This window comes from Ambystoma mexicanum, chromosome 3p (assembly GCF_040938575.1).
Source record: "Ambystoma mexicanum isolate Mex_15411 chromosome 3p, UKY_AmexF1_1, whole genome shotgun sequence".
Classification (NCBI taxonomy): domain Eukaryota; kingdom Metazoa; phylum Chordata; class Amphibia; order Caudata; family Ambystomatidae; genus Ambystoma; species Ambystoma mexicanum.
In genome coordinates, this window is record NC_090925.1 from 691,650,168 (window position 1) to 691,673,509 (window position 23,342).

General features: G+C 46.4%; 1 protein-coding gene across 2 annotated transcripts in view; it reads left to right on the forward strand.

Moving 5' to 3' along the window:
• Positions 1-23,342, forward strand: part of ZNF346 (zinc finger protein 346) — a 319,091-nt gene that overhangs the window by 64,083 nt on the left and 231,666 nt on the right. For both annotated transcript variants that reach the window (XM_069651491.1, XM_069651492.1), the window contains exon 3: positions 12,221-12,322. In XM_069651491.1, coding sequence (XP_069507592.1) covers positions 12,221-12,322 — 102 coding nt within the window. The remainder of the gene's footprint in view (positions 1-12,220; positions 12,323-23,342) is intronic.

Here is a 23,342-nt window from a genome sequence, read left to right on the forward strand (position 1 = left end):
CTACCCCCACCTGGACGATTGGCTGATCAGGACCAGTTCCCTAGGACAAGCCCTAGATCATCTCGGCTATACTTGCCACTCCCTCCACAGGCTGGGCTTCTCCCTCAACTTCAAGAAGTCCCACATGATACCATCACAAAGACTCCAAATCATCAGAGCAACCCTGGATGCATCCCTGGGAAAAGCTTCACCACCAGAGGTGAGGGCTCAAGACATTCTGCAGATGGTGTCAAAATGCCTAACATCTGCCGGCATTAGATTTTCTGAGGTTGCCCGGCCTCATGGCATCCTGCATTTTTCTGGTGCCAAAGGCTCTTCTGAGAATCTCTCCAATGAGCTCTCAGGACCCAGTGGTCACAGTTCTCAGGAAGAATGTTAGATCTCCTACAAATCCCAAACGGTCTCGCCGGATCTTCAGTGGTGGGCCTGTCTGGAGAACATCTTGAAAGGAGAACCTTTTTGGCAACCATGGCACATACCAACGATTTGACAATCGGCGGTCGTTTGTCTCCATCGGAGTCCAAACTACATATCCACCTTTTAGAGCTGTGGGCAATCAGACTTGCGCTGAAGGCCTTCATGCCATCTGTACGGGGAAAGAATGTTGTGATAATGGCTGACAACACAGTGGCCATGTACCACCTCAACAAGGGAGGTGGTGTAGGGTCACTACCACTGTAGAGAGGCAATGCAGCTCTGGTTCTGGGCATTACAAGCACAGGAAGTCCTTCACCCTTTGGGGAACCCATCAAGTGGATGTGTTCGCAGAAGTGCGAACTGTACTGCTTCAGGCAATTTCCACCAAGAAGAGCTCTAGGAGACTCGTTCGTGGTGGACTGGGAATTTCCACTTCTTTACGCATTTCCTTCAGTCCCCGTCATTCCTCACGTAATGAGGAGGTTGAGATGGTTCAGGAAATCCATGATCCTAATTGCCCCGGACTGGGCCAGGAGGATGTGGTACCAGGACCTTCTGGACATGTGCCTCTTTCACAAAGAGGACCTTCTCTCGAGAGAAGGGTTAGGTTCTCTATCCGGATGTCAGGACTCTCAGCCTTCACGCATGGTTTCTGAGAGGCTGAGATGCAAGGATTGGGAGCTCCCGGACGACGTAATGGAGGTTTTGCTTTCAGGCTGAAGGCCAGCAACCAAATCTTTATACCGCTGACATTGGAATAAGTTCTGCAGCTGGTGTAGAGATAAGAATGTTGACGCTTTCTCATGCAATACACCGATGGTGTTATCTTTTCTTTTGCACTTAGTATCAATCTGGAGCCCCAGATTTGCCATCAAAGGTTCTCTAGCCACGCTTTCCATCTTCAAGCGCACTGTAGAGGAAGTCTCCTATTTTATTCCTCTGGTAATTAACTCTCAAAGGGATTAACTAATATTTACCCTCCAACTCCCTTTCAAGTCCCACTGTGAGATCGCAACTTGGTTTTAAACTTTCTAATGGGTGCTCCTGTTTGAGCCTCTTCATTCATGTCCATTAAGACGTCTTACCTTAAACAGTTTTCTTAGTGGCAATAACATCTGCCGTAGGGTGAGTGAGCTAAAGGCTTTATCCTGCAAGCCTACTCGTACTGTTTTTCATAAAGACAGTGTGGTATTAAAGTTGAAGCTTAACTTTCTTCCCAACGTTGTTTCTGAATGTCGCCACTCAAAAAATGTTGCCATCCTTTTTATCCTCTGCCACATCCAGGGAAAGGGGAAGTAAGACTTCAGACTCGACCCTAGGCGTGCACTGTTTTTTTACATTACCAGGTTGGCAAAACTGAGAAAGAATTATCAGTTGTTTGTGGGCTATACAGATCACAAATTGGGTCTAGCATCACCAAACAATCCATCTCTAGATGGATTATTGTTACAATATCATAATGTTAGACTGGCCGGTAAAGACGCCCAGAACAATGAAGGGCTTGTTCGACCAGGGGTATCGCAACTTCGTCTGCCTTGCAGAGGGGAGTACCAATAAAGGATATTTGTACAGCTGCCACATGGTCGTCCCCGCACACCTTTACGAAATACTAGTCTGGATTCCTCCACTAGCCAAGATTCTGCTTTTGGAAAAGCGGTACTGCACTCTGCATACTTGATCACTTGAATTTTACTCCCTCCTTCAAATTATGTAACCACTTTAGGAGTGTATCAAAGATGAGGAATACTTGGAGGGACACAATCCATTAGAAGAACAAGTTAGTTACTCATGGTAATGTTATTTCGAATGGATGTTCCTGCCACATATTCCGTATGGCTCCCCTGCCTACCCTGCAGTAAAACTTTGTGGTTATAGTCTGCGCTCTCTCAAGCGGAGTAACCGCCTAAATCAAGAAAGTGCTTCACTTTTTAAAACGGAACTGAGCAACGGGCGCTGCACGCGCTACTTATACCTGTGATGACGTCGGCGTCATCTCAGAGGCCTCCGAGGGATATCGACTGGACCAAGCATTGATGCTCAGTGCCTTCTACTGAAAAATGAATTCTGAGGCAGCAAGCTGGATATTAGGAAATATCAAAGATAAGGAATACGTGGAAGGAACATCCAGTCAAAAGAAAGTTACCGTTACGGAGGCCGGTCAAGAGTTCCTTCTGAGAATCGAAAGGAATACATTTTATTCAATTGATCACTGTAGTTGTATCTTGTAGATACCTCTCTAACATGTGGTCTGAGATGGGTATCCACAAACTTGGACAGTGGTTCAAACGCAGAATCTACTCCTGACCTGATCGGTCTCCCAGGTGGTTTGGACAACATTTCATGCACCTTTGGCAGGACATAAAATTTAGGGTTTCTCTTTAATCAGGATCTCTGACTCTTGTCTGCTAATCCGAAATTTCTCTTGCCTTGTTCACTTTCTCTTTTAAGATCGCTTTAAAGTAGGGTCTTCCTCTAATCTTTGCTAACACAGCTCATCTTGTAATTGTCTGAGGCATTCTTGTACACAATCTGCTACATAATATGCCCTATTAATCGGACAATAGCCCCACCTTTGGGAATCAATCTCTTGTTCGTGACTTTTCTCCTGAAGTTTCTTCCTCTGAGCTGAATGAAATATTACCAAATCTGACTTTTGCCACATTGCATATCAAAGAGGTGTTAGTGTTTCAAAGAGGTGTTAGTGTTTCCTGTCCCGTGTGTGTTCTCTGACCAGTCCTCATCGCAGGTATGTTGTATGCGCTGCCACCGCACAGAACTTTGACATTAGAACAAAGTGGATCCATGGAGCCTTTGATATTTTAATTAGGCTGGCCATGGCCGGAGGAAGGTTTTGCCTTACCCTTTCAGAGATGCTTTGATATACCTGTGGCTGTCACATTCCAGCTAAATGACTGGGAGGACTGCATCTATAGGCTGTGTCCCTGTCATGATCACTGTTTCCAAGGAGCCAGGACCAGCCCAACGTCCTTGGAAGCAGGCCCCTAACCCTTATCCTAGGCACCAGCCGGTCCCTACTGGGACCTTTTGGACCCTGTCCTGGCGCCGGTGGCACCAGGCTCATCAAAACCATCGGTCCCGGCACTGGAAGCGCCGGGCTCATAATTGGTGTGAAAGTGCTTGGGTGGACTTACCTGCGGCAGACCATGCTGCTTACTTACCAGCCACTTAGAAGCCCTCTGTGAACAGGAACTACTTTCTTACCTGGGTGGGGCAGCTCCACTCCCTGGATACAGCACTGAAACTCTTCTGGAAACTGGAACTCTTTTCTTACCTAGGCGGGGCCGTGGAAGAAGACGCCTCATCACTCCAAGGCTATTTAAACCACACCCGATAGATGAAACGTGCTTTGCGTTATTCTGCATCTGCAGCAGAATGCTCACCGAGTCTGTTCCAGCCTTTCCTCTTTCGATCCTGAACCTGCAAGAATTATACTTACCATTCCTGTATCCAGTCAACATCAGCACCTGCAAAAGACAAGAAACAGGTTAGCAAGACAAACTTTACACGCAGTGCTTTCTCACCTGATCCATCAGCAGCGACCGTGTCTTCACACTGCACCTTCGCCTGCAAAGACAAAGGCATTGTTGTACTTACCGGCACGCCGTGAATTCCGGATTTCTTCATTCTGCATCGCCGCCTGTGAAGACAAAGTTTAGTTACAACTTACTAGCATTCCGCTGACTCCGGCGCTGCAAACCAACATCTGAAAGACAAAAGAAAAAGACATTAAGCAGGTATTTACTCACGCCCATCACGCTCGTCGCAATAAAACGCTTGCGAATACTCCGGCGTCTCTTTAACACGAACTAAGCTGCAAGGAAAGAGACAGTTAGAGCGCTTGCCATACTTACGAATTTCCAGGCGCTTCACTTCATCTTCCATCCCAAGAGTCCTGCAATACATAAGGGAAAAGCATTATACAGAGTCTTCAACATTAACGCATTTAAAGACTATAAAGACAAAAGGTGTCCAGAAACTCACCGCTCGTGCAGATAACGACGGTAACCATCCTCTGAATTCAAGAGGCCAATGTTTCACCAGTGAAGGAACTGGCAACGGCACCCTGCACCAGACGCAGATGGCGAGCCCAGCATTCACCTATCTAAGGTGAGCACGTTGACCTGGGGGGGGACTCTACAGAAAAGCTGGGAAGAGAGAGAGAGAGAGAGAGGGACATTAAACAACCCAGGCCATTAACCCCCATATTCTTTCACCTGCAGAAACCTCACTCTTCGAGTTCGACACACAGTGCGAAGAGGTTCGACCCCAGAAGCCAATCGAGTCCTGCACATCACTTTTCGAGTCACAGACACCCTCCTGCCAAGACCCGCGCCTCCCTGGGAATCAGGTGAGCGTTAGTCCCCCGCCACCTCCCCCATACCCCCTCCCCCTGGAGTACACTTGACTGTGTTTTGTTGTGCGGCAAACATAGGAAAATGTGTGGATTAGCCCCTGAGGTTGATCTCCCATCATTCATTTTTAATTACAAAACTTTAAAAAAAACAGCACAGATGAGCGCGCACACTGTGTGGATAGTCTGAATTCCTCACAAGAACTTAATAAACTAGAAGAGGAAATCAAACAATTAGTCACACTGTTATAACTTCTAAGTTAAATAGAAGTGATTTTAAAAGAAAGGAAGAGTGCAGTTAAAAGCGTATCCATAGATTGAAAGATTTGCCACATTTTAGCCATGAAAAGCCTTCCCCTATATGGAAGACGAGTTTGAATTTAAAGAGGAGGAGGAAGAGGAGGAGGAGGAAGGGGCCTTATTTTTTAAAAAAAAGCTTTTTTTCTTCTAGACTTCATCAGAGAGGGAGGATGTGTGATAGTATAGCAATTAGAAAAGATGGGGAAGTTGGTGAGTGCCATAGGGGCGGTAGAGGATAGGAGGGAGAAAGAGGGGCTGCACAGCACAGTACGAGCACACACTCACCAGATGGCCTAGTAGCCAAGGGAAGCAAGAAAATCGAAGCACTGGGAATACTTGTGTACTGCAGTTGTGTGCAGAGATGTTAAAAAAAACACACCAGGCTTCAAGTTTGCACAACAAAATGGATTCAGTAAGGCAAGAATGGTAGAATGGCATAGGCACACCTTGGTTTTATCAGTTGTTGGGGTTAGTGGTGAAGCAACGACCATGTCCAGCTTAACTCGCTGGTATTCTGCAGGGGTGTGTTAAGTTTCAGAGGCCCAAGTTCGTGGGGGTAACAAGCTGCCTGCTAGGAGACTGTTCCATGATGTGCTGCTGGGGTGAAGGGGGCTCTCCGAGCCATCCAAGGCCAAGACAGGCATGGATGGGGACTTTAAGAGTGGGCCTTAGGTAAGGGCCAGTGTTTGCCTGCCGGATCCCAGATTGGTCTAGATGACCGTTGCAGCAACCAATCTGGATCGCGTGGCCTGGAGCTCACACAGTACTCCAGTGCTGGTGAATGAGGTGGCCATTTTGGAAGATGGTGTTTTCTTTGAAAAATCTGACCCAAGTAGTTAGAGCACATGTTTGTAGGTGCTCGAAAAAGCAGATCAGAGCTTTTTGTAGAAAGCAAATTAGATTAATTGGGCAAGTAGCGCTGGTAAATTAGATACGTGCGCCTCTCGATCTGCAAGCCTGAAAAAGGGCTTTCCTTCATTCATGTGGCTGTCGAGAGTCAGCAGCTCCAGGACACCCGTTAGGGGATGCATAGGGGGGGGGGGAGCAGTGGTGAGATTGAGGCTATGCAGTAGTTCTGCAGCCAAAATGGAACAAAGCTCTTCTCCAGTGATGATGGCTTACAATGATCTCTGTCTCAATGCCAGAAAGACTAGATTCTACCCCTCAGGACTCCTCTTTTCTCCCTTTACTCTGGCCACCCTTGATGGCTCCCCCCCCCTCCCCTTTCCCCTCCTTTCTCTGAAACCAGAAACCTGGGAGTTATCTTGGACTCCTATTTCATTTTTCATCCGTAAGGCTGTCCTGGGCCAGGGACCACACTATCTGCAACTTGCTCTCATCAAATGCTCTCCATATCCCTCCGGCTCCAACTGCTTCTCTAAGCAGAGAGCGGGCGACTGTTCCCTTTCCTCGGCTGGCTCCCTCTTCTGGAACCGCCTCCCCCTTTCTCTGCGTCTTGAGCCGGATCTCCTCAGGTTCGGCAAGCAGACATTCCTCTTCTCCTCCTCCCCTCTCACCCTCCTGTGCTAAACCCCACAATCACTGTGATTGGTGGCCCGGGTCATTATGTGTCCTTTCGGGTCCTGGCCTTTTATCCAATCGCCTTCAGCATCTGCCCTCCCCCGGCACTTGCCTTCGGGCACCACTAGCCTGTGCTGTCTCACAGGCCCTGCACTTATTGTATTGGCTAGTGACCCCTTGTTGGGGAGAATTCTCAAAAATGTGTTGATTCCCTCCACCTTGGAGACCCCCAGCAACTTTGCTGGATTTTGAGGACTTGATATTTTTACCTGGAGAGTGAGACCCTTTTTCCCACACATGTATTTTAATGTGATTTTATACACTTTCTTTTTGGTTATGGAGTCTAACCAACTCAATGGGCATCATCTTTTACAATTGTCACACAGCACCATCAGTGCAGTGCCACAGGGAAGTCTTCCAGATTTCCCAAGGATTATAAATGCCTTCTCTGGGATCAACTACTGTTTCCCAGAGCAGTGGAGTGAAATTGACTTTACTTAGTCCTGTAAAATTCTAGACCCAGTACACCCTATCGTACAATAGAGTGCTGGAGGGGTTACTTGGTATCCCCTGTGTCTAGTTACTCATGTAGCATTTATGTTACCCTTTCCTCTCAGAATGGCTGGTGGCAGTGTTTTTACAATGAACTACCATGATCAACCCCAACCGGGAACTGTTCGCAGCTCCGGTAACGTTAAATCGCGCGAGCCATGTTTTTCAAAATGGCGCTGAGCCTCCTTTGTTAAAATGGTCCCTGGTCGTCTTTTTTTCGCCATTGCCTTGTGAAAGGTCCTTCTCGAGTTTTTCTCTGCGCGCCAAACTAGGTTTGGTCTTTGTTCATTCACTTTTGGCGGGCTTTAGGAGTGAAACCCGCCTCTGGTGCCAGTGCCAGTGTCTGGGGCAGGCAGGAAGTGAGGGAGGTGCCCGAAATTCCCTGTGCTTGGTCTCCTAGGAGACCAAGTGTACTCTGTGGTGATTGGCGGGCTGGCTGTCCGGCACGGACAGCCACCCTGCTGGGTGAGTGACAGCTAGGCTGGAATGAATGGGAGAGAACTGAATAAAAGGTGAGGCTTTTGGCTTGGAAGGCAGAGTCGACCACTGGACTAAGGGCTTGAAGAGGGCTGCTGCACCTCCCAGACAGTTGGTTTGCCCGGTGAAGCCCTGTTGCAGGTCCGCATCGCCAAGTTCGCATCGACGGAGAAGCCCTGCAAGGACGACTTCTCCCTTTGAGTTGGTGGGACCAATCCACTCCCAAGTAAGCCACCTGGACACCCATCTTGGAGCTGGTTGAATTTCCTCAGTTGCTGCAGGAAACCGTAGAGCCAGGGGGAGGGATACCGGAATGTGTGCGTTGCTTGTAAACTGCCCTAAAAGCTAGTGGAAGATCCTCCGGACTCCCACGAAGCAGGACTGAAGACCCCCTCAGTCTGTACTGGAAGGAGCTGAAATGCGAAACAGCCACTAAAAGTAAAGTTTGCCGGTTGCCAGTTTTGACAGTACTGGTGCAGTGCAGGAGTCCCCCAACGTCCTCCCTCTTGTCCCCACAACTGAGGCCCAGGAACAGTGAGAGCTGCAGAGCTGCACAGGAATCGAAGTCATCGGCTGCATCTTTTCTTCTTTACCAAGGTACTTTAAAACAAGTAAGAGAACTTGCCTCTTACTGTGGAAGTGCTTGTAACTTCTACAACTCCAGTCTAATCAGCTTGTGGCCCTACACTTGATTCTTCTTTTTTAACAAAAGACTTTTCCATTTACTTACCTGAAATGCTGCATCCTATACAAAGACTCTTGCCAATTGTCTTTGTTTAGCCTATTTGAATGACTCTTAGAAGTGATCTCCGAAAGTATTTGCCCTGCTTATGAATATTTTTAATTTCTTGTATTCTAATAACCTTTGCCTTTTACCAACTTTTAAGAGGGTCTTGTCTGATTCAGAAACTCAGAGTGTACAGTATTGAAGTATATTTGTTACCTTTCTATTGCTCCCTTCTGAAGAAGGCTTTATAACTGACTGATAAATTGTTTATGCAAGAAAGCTTGAGTGTAAGAGTTTACCTGTAACTGTGAATCTTTGTAACTCCACTACAGCTCGCATTTTCCCCTCTTGAGATAAGCCTGGCTGCTCAACACGCTACCAAAACTGTGTAGTACAAGCTTATACCAAAGGTTGGCGTTGCCTATACTTGTAGTCATAGTTGTTTGTACTGTTACCAGAGGGTGCTGCATTCAAACTTTGCTTAACACCCCTCTTCCATCAAGTGGTCGCTGTCAGGCCCTTAACTGTTTCCTTTGCAACTGACTCTCTGGCAGCAAAACTCCCCAACCCCCCTCCCTCCCCACCTTTCCACCGCTTGGGGCCCCCCACAGTTGAACCTCTAGCACTTACCCCCTTCCCCTTCTCTCCCTCTGCACACTCCGAATGTTAACAAGACTTAGTAGGACCGCTTTTGTATGGTATTCATCGCTATGATCCTATTCCATTGTCATAATGTTCACTTTACCCAGTGGGTCCTTTAAAACTCAATTTCTTGATGTATAAGCGCCTTACAAATGCCCAATAAAATGAATAAATAAGCTGAGGCCGATGAGGAGGCAGAAGAAAAGACCACTATAGCTGATTCCAGCGTCCAGAGATGTTGTTACTTGGCATTTATATAGTGCTCTATATATCATTGGTATGACCTTAAAGCGCTGGTAGGTTGAACGCCCTCGGGAACCGTAGTTCTGGTCAGTTGAGAGGTAGAGTCGTAGGGTGCATCAGTTATGTGTGCAGCTGATGTAAATGCCTGATGGTAGCTGCATCCTAGCGTTTGGTGTGGTGCTGAAGATATCTGTTGAATGTGAGCAGACTGGTGGGTGGACATCCAGACATGGCTTTGTCTGTATTAGGCATGAAGGACGCATATGTGAGCATCAAGGCCGGAATGTGCTCGGCTAGCTGCGTTTTATTAGGGTGATGTGGTGTTCACGGGGTCATATTCGTATGTGAACAACTAGGCCGAATTAGTCAGGGGTATAGCTGTGTTCTATTTGTATGATGGAGAGTAGGCATAGTGATGTAATGAGATAGTTATCTTTAAAGCGCCAGAGACAGGCACGTGAACAGGCTTGCGGGGAACAAAGCGACACATGGACATAGAGACAGGGGGAACCGGAAAGCAGGGTACACAGTGATACAGGGTGGCATTTTACTGTTTACATTCACATATATCTATCTCGCTGCGATTCAGGATAGTGTTCGCAACTTCACCCAAGTGTGGGGCATGCCAACATTTGCAACTCTATCAAGAATCGACTCGGGCCAATGTTTGTGACTTCATCCAGGCGCGGCACACGCCAACATTTGCAACTCCATTTAAGTGTGGTGCATGCTACCATTCACAATTCCATATAGTGTGAGACATGCTATCATTCACAGTTCACAGATACCTGCTGTGCAACCACTGCCTGTGCTGACCCCTTCTTCCTTGCGACAGATGTGTCCAGAAGATGAAGATTCAGACCCCTTCGGCTGGTGGGACCAAACGGTTTTAGGAACTGCAATTGGAGCCACCCCACGACAAGCTGTGACCTCCCTAGGCTGCAAACTGCCAGTATCCATGTACCTCGAGGCTGAGTGTTGTGCAATGTCTTCCCTTGAAGGAATCTTGCTGAAACTTTGGACTCCTGTTGGACCTCCAGAATCAAGATTCCACTTCTTGAAGCCCCCTCACCAGAGTGCTCGACTGAAATAATAAGGCAAATCCATTGTGCGGCGACAGTTCATCGGGTACCTTGAAGAAGAAAAAAATAATCCAGAGCTGCAATTAGCACAGAAAAATCCTTTGGAGCCTTTTCTATCGACTGCTGCTGCAGGTTCCCATCCAATGTTTTTTTTCATCACCATGAGTAAGAATCCAGAGACCGGACCCTGTGCTTCTGCATCGTGAAGGCACCAGTCTGAACCTCTTCACTCCTGGGGTACTTGTCGCTCCTGTGTGGCTAGGGTGGTGATTTGTGTAGTTGTGAGTCCTCCCATTTTCTTTGCTCAGGCCCAACGCTGGAATTGCACCTAGGGAGCCTTCTACTAAAGTCTCTGAACACGTTCTACTAACTCTGATGTCTGTACGTACTTGTTGGACGAGAAATCCTCTTGAATCTGACTTTCCTGCATCTGCGCCTTATGATCTGCCTACTGTTGGCCACTGGATCATCAGTGCCCCCCTTCTGCCGCTGCGATCACTCACGCCTTAGAATAGGGAAGGACTTCTAAAAGTATATGGCATCTGTCTAGAAATTAAGTGTGCCAAGTGCTTACATGTGTTAGTGCTGTAACTGATTATCTCTGAAACAGAATAAGTTACCAAGTGTTGCATTCTTACTTAACTCTGAATTACTTAACTTTGAATTGTGTTCTACTATTCTAGAAAGTAACGGTTGGAAACACTATTATTCCTGAAACTGAATAAGTGGAACTGTGTATTACCAATAGTTGTATTCAACTTGACTAGCATAGTGCCATTCTAAATCTGTAATACTGAGTCCTTGCTTATCTTTGAAGTGCAAACTGCCATTCTGAAAAGTAATTGTTATTGTTTACCTTTGAACTGTGTTCCACTATTCTAAAATGTAACATGTGTCTAACTGTATCATTCCACAAAGAATAATAAGTTACATAATGTTGCAAAGTGCTTGCCTGTTAAATCGGTAGAGTAGTTGTATTATTCCTGAAACAGAATAATTTACACATGTGGTCAGGTACTTATAACATTGTTGGTTATATTCCTGAAACCGAATAAGTGACATAGTTTACTAAAAATAGGGTCTGCTTACCTTGAATTACATACTGTCATTCTTAGTGTACTACCAGTTTTTTTACTCCCCTTAAATAGCATACTGCTACTCTAAATGTGGGTTATGCTTTGGTTTACTTACGTTTTGTGTTGGTTTTATAATTTTGGTTAACTTAAAATTGTACTTGCCTTTCTAAAGAATTAGCTTTTCCTGTGAATATAAAATAAACCACCCATTTTTACAATGTCTGTGTATGAGTATTTTTGGAGCACATGTATGCTACAATTTATTTGTACCTTTCTCTACAGCCCTCTACTTAAATAAGCCTGGCTGCACTGTCGTTGCTACCAAACTTATCAGGTGGTACAGCCTTGTACTAAGAGTTGGAGTTTCTGTATTGCCCAAGGTATAGTTGTATAAAGTCCCTTTGGGTGGAAAAACGTGTTACCCAGACCTTCTAGACCTGTCCATCTTCCCTCCGTTCTATCTTCCTCCAGATAGTGGACCTACTCTCGCAAAAGGGAGGTTGCCGTCTATACCCTGGAATCTGATCTCTGAACCTTGATGCCTGGTTTCTGAGAGGTAAAGATTGGGACCTCTCGGGAAGAAGTAATGGAGTTTTCTATTTTTCATATGTGCAGTTCAAAACAAACTATCAAGTGCTGGAGATAGTGCATCCTAGGACTCTGCGTGTAAAATAAATGGTTAAACTTCTTTGAATTAACCCATGTTTAAAATCTATAAAATTAAGTTCAACTTGACCATCTATAGTGCTAGTTTGTCGTTTTCTTTTCTTACATTGGCTGCACATTAAGTCTAGTTCATTTTTCTTTACAGAGCAAGAAGCATGGAAACAAAGTTCGAAGATATATGGCCATCCTCCAGGAAGGTGAATCTTCCTCAGCAAAAAGGTCTAAGGTTGCTGGTTCGGTTGACAAGGTAAAACTAGTTTTAAGTTTTGCAGCAATGGGTGTCTGCCAAATTTGGGGGGGGTTAGGGGGGTTCTGTCTCGGGCTGTTAATTATCTGTAGATTTTACTTTCCCTGTCTAAACTATGGCTTCTCAATTGTGCTGTAGGAGAATGGCCCTCTTGGTTCATAACACTACCATTGTCTTAAATGGGGAACTACACAATCAGTGGCTTATCGGTTATCCACATTTATCCATGTGTTCTAACTTATAATGCTTGGTTGTAGTCTTATCCTTCAATCTTCGGTGACTGTTGGAGACAATTTTCATTTCTTTGCTACTTCCCTTCAACCTTGGAGAGCCCCAGCTCTTTTGCTGGACTTGGGGCTTGTGATTCTTCCTTCCTTCCTTTCTCACGTATTTTTCCTGCCTAGCTTTTTAGTGTTTCACTGTTTTTTATGGAGTCTGAAAAACTCCATAGGCACCTGCTTTTTGTATAGTGACACACTGCACCTTTGGTGAAGTGCCCCTGAGAAGTCCCTTGGACTTGTAAATGTTTTAATACATTTTCTTGGGTGAACTACCGTTGCCAAGAATAAGATGCTCCCTGTCTTACTTACCTTTCTTTTTGTGGGACCAGCACACACCGCCCTATGTGGAGTGTTGGAGGGGTTACTTAGTAATTCCTTATCCAACGTCTCATGTAAAAATAAATGTTACACTAAACTGCTTTAAATGGCTGGTGGCAGTGGTTTAATTTTACTACAAGTGTTCGTTTTTAACGCAGGATGAACCCTCAGCTGCAGCACAGCACTTATGGGTGTCCATTTTTCCAAAATGGCCCCAGTCTTCTTTTTTTCCCGCCCTTTTCTGTTTTAGTTTCTTCTGGGCTTTTACTCTGTTAGTTGATGCAGGTTTGAGGCCTTTGTGTGTTGCCTTTGGTGTGCTTCAGTCCTGAAGCGTGCCTAGGCTCCAGTGTGTCTGGAAAGGCAGGAAGTGAGGGAGGGTCCCGACACTTTCCTGTTCTTTGTCTCTAGGTGTGCCTGAGTGAAACAAGTCCTGATTGGCTGGCTGCCGCCCTGCTGTGTGATTGGCAGCATAGGCTGTGAATGAATTTGAAATCGCATAAAAATTGAGGTTTTTGGGACTACAGGCAGTCGACCACTGGAGAGGAACATCCAAAACAGAAGACGAGAGAAGACGCCAGCAGCACCCTCCTGGACTGCAAAGTGCCCGGTGAAGCCCTGCAGCTGTGCTGACCCAGTTTTCTTATTGACTGGGAAGACCCATACAGGACAACTTCCTCCCTTGGGCTGATGGGGACCAACTACACTCAAGACAAGCTTCCATTTGGCGCATTCCTGACTCGCTGTGCCTCACCAGAGCTGCAGAAGCCCAATGCCAGGGCTCCTGTGACCATTGACAAGTCTGAATCCGTCCACAACTTCTTGGTCATCCAGAGGGTCCTACAGAAGCCAGAAATCTTGATCCAGTGTCCCTTCTAACCAGAGTTTTCGTTCTTCGTTTGCCGCTGAGGAAAAGTTGCCAAACCACTGAAGTGCCGCTGAAACTAAGGAAATCCGTTGCTAAGAAGTCCCTCTCCCGAGTACTGCCGGAGGAGCCTGCCAGACGTCCTCTATTTCGTCACCACAACCAAGGTCCAGGAACAAGGGTCTGCCAAGCCATAGCAAGGCTGAATCCAGCTGGAAAATGTTTCAACTTTTAGCCAGAAGTTGTGCTTCCTATCTTGCAAAGTACTTTTTAGAGTTGATCCCAACTCACCCGCACTGGCCTAACAGCTTGTGCTCTCTACAAAGTAGCTCTCTTGAGTTACTGTGGTTTCTTTCTTTTTCTGTACTTAGAAGACTTGGCTGCCCTAGCTCCCTAAAGGCACTCCTCTGAACCGACTGGCTTTGGTAGTACTTGTTCGCCATAGGTTATAATTGTGGATACTATTATTGCTGGGATAAAGGTTTACTGCTTCACTTTAGGAGATTGTAATTGTTTTACAAACAAAGTATGTTCTAAGTCTTATTCTAACCTTTCCTTCCTTAACTCAATAACTGAATTGGTAACTGAAAATAAGTGCAATACTGACCTTTACTGAAGTCACTCCGATTTCTGGAAAATGTGTTAACATAAGAAAAGTAATTATCAACTTTTATTGTCTTTTTAAAGAAACTGAATCCAAACTTTGAGTGTTACTAGTAGATAAAGCATTTTAAAGTATGCTTATTTTAACCTTGTGTATTATAAATATTTATATTTAACAAGTGTTTAACCTCTTAAGTGCCATTGAGGTTCCCCCCCAGTGCCAATGGGTTTTTTTAAAATCGCGGTATTCACCGCCCAAACCCGCCAGCATTGCCCCCCTCATTAACCCCTTAAGTGCCACCGACGAGCCGGCTCGTCGGTGGCAACCTGGAGCGGTTTTTACCGACGAGCCGGCTCGTCGGTGGCAACCTGGAGCGGTTTTTACCGACGAGCCGGCTCGTCGCTGGCATTTAAAGGGTTAAGTGTTACTTGGCTACTTGTACTTACTGATTTCAATTGTACATCTCACATTACCCTGGCTGCTCAGTCACACTACCAACTTGTGTAATACAGGCCTATATTAAAAGTTGGGTTACCTAATACCAAGCAGATAAGTCTTGTGTAGTCCTCATCAGTGTGACCACTAATTCTTACCGAACACTGGTGGCAGGCGGTGGGATTGGTGTAAGTGTTTACATTGACTGTTGGTTCTATTTGTGCCCAAATGAACCAAGCACAAGGCTAGCTCCAACAAAAAGTATAACTACGTGTAACAATGCCTAGTACGGATAACTTTAATGTAGCGAAGCAGCCCTAACTGCACTTACACATTGATCAATTTAAAGGTGTTGAGTTTAAAAGGAAGAGAGTGAATTGATAAGTAAGTTGTTAAATCACCCACAATTGGAAAGTAGGCCTGAATCGCCTACTCTCCAGAATGATCTGGAAGAAAATTATGAGGATGTTAGTTTAGAGCTTGGCTCCAATCTGCCTGAGTCTGAAACTGAGGAGGATTCTCAAAGGGGGTTCAACCCTGCTCCGCAATTGCCTGCTGTACCCCAATCACTTCCTACGGTGACACCACAAGGTCACAACAGAAGTTCCGAGTATCTCTCTTGAAACATCTCTCTTGAAACAATGAAATTAGAATTTAAAAAACGTGCAGTGCCCTTCTGAAGACGGAGATGATACTAAGAGAAAAAAACGCAGCATGAATATGAGATTGAAAAGATGTCCCTTGATTCTGCTTTCTTTTCAGGGTCTTCTCGATCTACTAGTCCCAAGAGACCTCGCTTACCAAAAGAGGCTATGAGTATGTATGATCCTAAACTTGATGTGTTGTATTGGCTACGTACATTTGAATTCGCCTATGGTTTGCAAGAGATGAGGGGAATACTTTAGTTGTATGGTTGATGTCTAGGCTCCCCAGAATGGTTGTGATGGAGTTAAATGCTAGTGAGATGAAAGGCTAGGAGCTAGACAAGCTGGCCTTAATAGCCAGATTTGGGTAACACTGCTCAATACCTTTTTTTAAAAGCTTTAGAAGTCTTAAAAAGATTGGTGGTACCCCTTGGGCTATCTGGGTGTGTGTGTGTGTGTGTGTGTGTGTGTGTGTGTGTGTGTGTGTGTGTGTGTGTGTGTGTGTGTGTGTGTGTGTGTGTTTTTGAAAAACCTAGATGGCTGGCTTGAATCAGAGTGAACACCTTTGAGGGAGTGTGAAACCTGTTTTTACTTGCAAAGATCTGTTATGCCTGCTCTCCTGAGCTGAGAGCATTTGGCTGACTAAGAAACTAGCACAAGCTGCTGACCTATGGGTAGCCAATAGGGCCACTCCTAAGGATTCTGGGGCAACTTCTAAAACGGAAGAAGGTGGGGGGCAAGCGGCACAAGGAGGGTAAAGGTTTCAAATTCCAACCATCCAAAAGAGGGCCACAAAGACCATAAGGGTAAATCCCATGGGGAAACTATACAGGGCTAGTGAACACTCTGGGGCCCATCCAGAGGGAGGTAATCAAACCCCCGTTCCAGAAAGCACTTGGTAAATGTTTTGTTTGTGGGTCTACTGACCATGTGAAGGGGGAATCCTAGATGCAAGGGTAAATATTCAGGGGTCCACACTGCCCCCTTAGCCTTCACACCAGTAGTTGAAGCACCCATGGCCAGTGCACACTTTCACTTACTGGCTGAAGAACCCAGTGGCATTCAAGCCAGTGTTTCTTTAGTGACCTGGAGTCTGTGGGAACAGATTATAGAGGTCTATAATACCATACCGGACGACACAAAGGAATACTTTTTAGACAATGTACTTACAGAGTCAGGAGACTCCTGCCATTAGAGACACTGGGGCCGAAGTACAGTGGTTGATGAATGTTTTTTCAAACCAGAGGATGTAGCCAAGGCACCCAAAGGACCCACTAAACTTGCTGCAAGCCCTATTCAAATGGTTCCTATTTTGCGAGCCCTCCTCCAGTGTACTAATATGACGGGAGAATCCATGCAGTGTACAGACTGAAGATCCTGTTAGAGTCCTGTTGGGTAATGACTTAAAAGCTCTAGTAGTGTCTAGTACCCCAGGCCTCCGAGCAAAAAAAAGAAACCAATGCTGACAAGAAATCCATCATCTTAAAACCATCAGCCGGGCCAACCTTCCACTTCTGAGAAGAAAAAAAGCTCACAGGAGGAAAGAAAAAGGGTCCCAAACCTGTACTCAAAACCAGGACCGTCACATGTCCTATCTGTGACCCCCCCCACCCCAGCTGTCGCTGAGTGGGAGGATCAACCAATTCCTGAACCAGTGGCTGGTGGAACAGAACTGGAGGAGAGCCTTCCCTGCATAGGCTATCTGGATCCTAGAGACCATCCTGAGCTGCACACTTTACTTGCAGAAGGTGGAACCTCTAGGGCAGACTTCAGCAGAGGACAGAGTCTCTCTCTTAGAAGGCCTGAGACAACAGACTCCTTCCCAGCTGGAAGGGCAAGAGCCAGGGAAGCAGACTCTACTGGGAGGATGGACTCCTCTACAGTGACCCTATAGAGTCTACTCGTGGGACTTCAGGCGACTGGTAGTTCCTCAGCAGGTTAGGCCTATATTCCTGCCACTAGCACATGAGATTCCTCTGGCTGGTCACTTGAGCTCCAAGAAGAGCAAAGAGAGGCTCTCTCTGTACTTTACTGGCCCAAGATGGGTATAGATGTTGACAATTGTAGGAGATGCCATATCTGCTAGGCCTCTGGCAAAAGCAGATCACGAATGTGGCACATGTAGTGCCCCTCCCAGTGGTGGGTCTCTTTTTAGAATGTGGGGATTGACCTTGGTGATCCCATAGACCCTCCAACCACATGGGGCAACCGATTTTTATGTTGGTTGTGGTAGACCATGATACCATGTACTTGGGGGCCATAACTATGAGCACTGTTACTGCCCAAGCAGTAGCTAAGGCCCTCGGTATTTTTACCAGGGTGGGGGGGTTTCCTAAGGAGGTGGGGGTTTCCAATGGGGGGGGGGGGGCTCGTATGTCCCACTACATGCAGACCATGTAGGAAAACTGTGGAGTGAACTACAAGTTCTCAACAGCCTACCATCCCCAAGCCAATGGGTTAGTGGAGAGGTTTAACAGAGCTATGAAGAGCATGATGGTTGCTCCTTAGAAGAGCCCTTTAGAAGAAAGTGGGACCTTCTACTGCCATGCCTTTTTATTTGATTACAGAGAGGTGCCTAAAGCTGGAGCGGGTTACAGCCCCTTTGCACCCCTTTACGCTCCTACGGTCATCCAATCAGAGGCCCATTGTCCCTGATCAAGGAAGGGTTGGAGATACTCTGTGCTAGGCCTCTGGAGGAGGATGGCCCTAATGAATAAAGCATCAGAAAACTTGAAAGCTGGCCAGTCTCTAGTCCAGCATTGGCATGACCAGAAGGCCGACATGGCAGTTTACTCCAGACCAGTTACTATTAGTTATGATTCCTACAATGTAGATGGCCTTACATGACAAACGGATTGGACCCTTCAATCTTTGTCCGCAAACTTGGAGAGAGAAATTATTTAGTGGACTTTGGCAATTCCAATTAGACCCTAGGGTCTATCGCACTAATTGTTTGAAGGCCTATGTCTCCAGACAAGAACTAGGAGCTTTGCTTTTAGCCTCTCCTCAAGAGGAGGAGTAGGAGAGCGAGTCTCTCCCTGATCTCGTGGGAGAACCTTAAGACAAAACCTTTGAAGGAGTTAAACTCTTCAGATCTGACACTGCCGCAACAGGAGGAGTGTAAATCTCTTAAGTCAGTCTGCCTTCCTGTTTTCACAGACACCAGGCTTGACCCCTTGGGGCCAGCATGATATCCTCACTGGTGACAGTCTCCCTGTCAAAAGCAAAGGCTAAGAATGTCTGATCATGTCGGAGCATATATAAAGGAGGTGGTCAACAAGGTGCTTGACTTTGGGGTTATTGAGCCATCTAAAAGTCCATGGGCTCGTCCAGTTGTTCTAGTACTGAAGGCAGGAACCAAAGAATTGAGATTCTGTGTGGACTATAGGGCACTGAATGCAGTCACCAAGACTGATGCCCATCCTTTACCAAGGACAGATGAACTGCTGGATAAACGTGAATCTGCCAAGTTCCTCACTACATTTGACTTGACCTCAGGCTGTTGGCAAATAGCCCTGACAGACCATGCCAAGGAGAAACTTCATTTTCCACCCCAGGAGGCTTATACCAGTTTAGGGTTATGCCTTTCGGACTAAATGTCCCTGCTACAGTCCAAAGGATGGTGTACCAGGTTCTGAATGGGTTAGAGGACTTCTGCACTGCATGCGTGGATGACATTGCAGTGTTCAGCCCCAATTGGGAAGACTATCTTCATCACCTTGGATGTTTTGCAGGCTCTTGAACAAGCCCATCTGACCATAAAGGCAAGTAAAAGTCAAATTGGTCAGAGCAAAGTTGTCTAACTTGGTCATGAGGTAGGAGGTGGTGAGATTAGGCCCTTGCCTAGCAAAGTGCAGCCTGTACAAGACTGGGCCACCCCCACTACTCAAACCCAGGTGAGAGCCTTTCTAGGACTCACTGGGTACTACAGAAACTTTATAGAGAACTATGGGACATAGCTTCTGCCTTAAATGTCATCTCTCTCCAAAATGCCCCAAGAATGTCAAATGGAATGAGTGTTCCAAGGCATTTGAATGGCTGAAACAAGTCCTCTGCAAAGCTCTAGTCTTGCGAGCTCCTGATAATAGCCAATCCTTCATTATACCGACAGAGGCCTCCAATTAAGGGATAGGTGCAGTCTTGAGTCAACTGGATGAGCAAGGCAGAGAACGCCCTATTTGCTTCATCGGCAGAAAGCTGGAGGACTGAGACCAGGTGGGCAACCATAGAGCGTGAGTGTTTTGCCATTGAGTGGTCATTGAAGTTCAGGCCACACTTGTACGGTTCTACTTTCCTCATTCAAATTTACCACCAACCCTTGAGATGGTTAATGAAGGGGGAGAATCCTAAATTGTTAAGATGGTCTATCGGCCTCCAAGGGTTTGATTTCACCATAGAGCATAGGTCAGGATGCAATCACCAAAATGCTGATGTTCTCCCCAGAAAGTATGACCGACAAATAGATTAATCCAGGAGTGGATTAAATCCTCCTGTCCCTTAGTCTGGGGGGACGAGTGTTGGGGAAAATGTTCATTTCAGTTTTAATTCCCTTCAACCTTAGTGACCCCCCTGCTCTTTTGCTGGACTTGGGGCTTGTGATTTATTTCCTCCTGAGTGAGTGGGGTCTTCTTTCTCACTCCCTCATGTATTTTTCCTTACTATATTTGTGTTTTACTGTTTTATGGAGTCTGACTAACTCCATAGGCATCTGCTTGTTGCATGGTGACGCACCGCACCTTGGGTGCAGTGCCAATAAGAAGTCCCTTGGACGTCTCTGTTTTAATTGCATTTTCTAGGGTGAACTACCGTTCCCAAGAATAGTTTGATGATCCCTGTCTTACCTTTTCTTTGTGGGACCAGCGCACACCACCCTATGTGGAGTGCTGGTGGGTTACCTATTCCCTATCCAACTTCTCGCGTGATATTTTTCGGTTACACTAACATACTTTAAATGGCTGGTGGCAGTGGTTTACTTTTACTACCAGTGTGCATTTTTACCACAGGCTGAAACCTTAGCTGGAGTAAAAACTGTTAGGGAGAATTCTCATAAATGTGCCAATTCCTCCCACCTTAGAGCCCTGCAGCTCTTTTGCTAAACTTTGGGACTTTGAACTTTTTCATTCACTGTGTTTTCTGTGCTTTTCTTTTTGCTTTTCTTTTTGGTTATGGAGTCTAACCAACGCCATAGGCATCATCTTTTCATTTGTGTCATTCAGCACCCTCAGTGCAGTGGCACAAGGAAACCTTTGCAGGTTTTCCTAAGGTTTAAATATCTTCTCTGGGATAAACTGTTTCCCAGAGTAAGTAAAGTGAAATTGACTTTACTAGTCGTCTACATTCCTAGACCCAGCACACCCTATCTTACAATAGAGTGCTGGAGGGGTTACTTGGTATCCCCTGTGCTCTAGATACTCATGTAGCAGTCAAATGCTACCCTTTCCTACCATGATTTTTTTTCTGACCACGAACAACGGTAGTGTTAAATCACAGGAGCCATTTCTTTGTGGAAAGGTCCTTAGTTTTGCTCTGCGCGCCAAACATGGTTTGGTTCCTTTTGTTCATTCTCCTTTGGCGGGATTCAGTAGCCTCTGGCGCCAGAGTGTCTGGTGTGGGCAGGAAGTGTGGGAGGTGCCCGAAACTGTGCTTAGTCTCCTAGGAGACCCAAATGCACTCTGTCGTGATTGGCTGGCTGACTGTCCGGCAAGGACAGCCACCCTGCTGGGTGAATGACTGGAAGGAATGGGAGAGAACTGAATAAAAGGGGAGTCTCTTGGCTTGGAAGGCAATCGACCACTGGAACGAAAGAAACGTAGACTAGCTTGAAGAGGATGGCTGCTGCAACTCCTGGACCGTTGGTTTGCCCGGTGAAGCCCTGCTGCAGGTCTGAATCGCCAAGTTCACCTTGACCGAGAAGCCCCTACAAGGACGACTTCTCCCTTTTTCAGTTAGTGGGACCAATCAACTCGACAGTAAGCCACCTGGATACCAATCTCGGAGCTGGTTGCCCTTTCCTCAGAGTGCTGCAGGAATCTGAATAACCAGACAGGGAGACACCAATTTGTGTGCTTTACTACAGCTAACAATATTCAAGTTTGCCAAGTGCCAGCTTTTGGACCAGTTCCCGTGCAGTGCAGGAGTCTCCGAATTCCTCCCTCTTGTCCCCGCGACTGAGGCAGAGGAACAGCGAGGCAGAGGAACAGCGAGATCTGCAGGAACAGAAGTCTTCAGTTGCATCTTTTTCTTCATTTGTAAGGTACTTTGAAATTGAGAGTAATTAACTCTTGAAGTGAAAGTGCTTGAAACTTTGCAACGTGCAGGCCTAATCAGCTTGCTACCCAACATATGATACTTCTGAGAACTTTGCAAAGACTTAACCGTTTACTTACCAGAACCGCTTTATACTATCCAAGACCTTAGCCCATTTGGCCTAGCCTATTGAATTGACTCTTCTGGTGAACTCAAAGTATTTGCACTGTCTAAGAATAATTGTAACCTTTCATGTTCTAATAATCTTTGCCTTTTTACTCCTCTTGAAAAGTATTCTGACTTGGTATTGAAGTTTCTGATGCTTGTTAATCTGCTTAGAATCACATGCTGTGCATATGGTCCGACATCCAGTGGTAACTGCAGAGTATTGCATCTTGTCGTATGGAGACCGAAAGGGGACGTCAGCATAGGCGTGTCTGTAACACTATCCCTATCGTGACGTGTAGTGTACCCAAAATCCCTCACTCGCCGAGGTCCCTCAGATTGTTTTTTTCCGCCCAGATAACTGATCGTCCTATAGCAGAGCTCTTACATAACAGATATTGTTTATCCGAAACCGACTTGTCGGTTATTCCCCCACCCCCCATTAAGTCATTTTGACTGCAAGAACAACTTTGACGAAGACTGCGGGGGACTTGTCTATGGCAGTGGTTTTCGGCGCCTAAGATCCGGCGGCTGAAGTATCCACGTGGCCGGCCTTTACAATAGGGAGAGTGGGGTCGGGCTGGCCATATTTCCATTGTCTTTTCTCTTTCCCCCTCTAGGTCTGGTCATCTTTCCCTTTTTGCTATGGAAAGGACTCCTTTTAGGTTCTGCCCTAAGTGTAGGGTCAGATACCCGTGGAAGGACGAACACAGGACATACAACTCCTATCTCCCATTAGATCACGACGAGAAGCGGTGTGCGGCTTGTAAACTCCTTCGGCCTAAGACCCTTAAGGAGTGCCGTGTAAAGCGGTGGGCCGCGTACGGTATGTCGCGGGCGGAACCCTCTTCCCCCCCACCCCCACACCCGCCAAAACTGACACGGGCACCTCCGATGACCAAACATCTGTTGCGGATGTCATAGAACTCGAGGCCCCGATCCTTCAAGGCCTGACTCTGGTCTCGCTTCTGGTACAACACCCGGCGACAGGGGCATACAAAGACATTACATTAAACCCCTCCACCCATTTCGATGGGTACGTCGAAAAAAAAGGTGAAAGCGCCAGCAGGGCCGTGGAAAATTTCAGCGGATTCCTCGGGTCGTTCAGATCCAAAGCCTTACCCTAAATCAAGTTTACATGTCGAAGCGTGGAATTTCGATGCTCCGGTCTCGAAAGGCCCAAAAACTACGACTAGGCCTCAAGGCGAAAAACCTACCGCTAGGCCCTTTAACGCTGTGGTAGGCGGCAAATCTACCAATAGACCTTCGGAACCACTATCTATATAGTATCGCTAGAATTACTTTGGCGGTTGGGCTTATACCTATTCTGTCGAAAAACACGGGGCAGGCCACGGACAAATCTATAGATAAGCCATGGTGCCCCGATTCTCGCAATAACTACTAGGACAGTCAAGAGCCTCTTTCCAACACCCTGAGTCACAAATGTTGGCGTGAAGGGACGGAA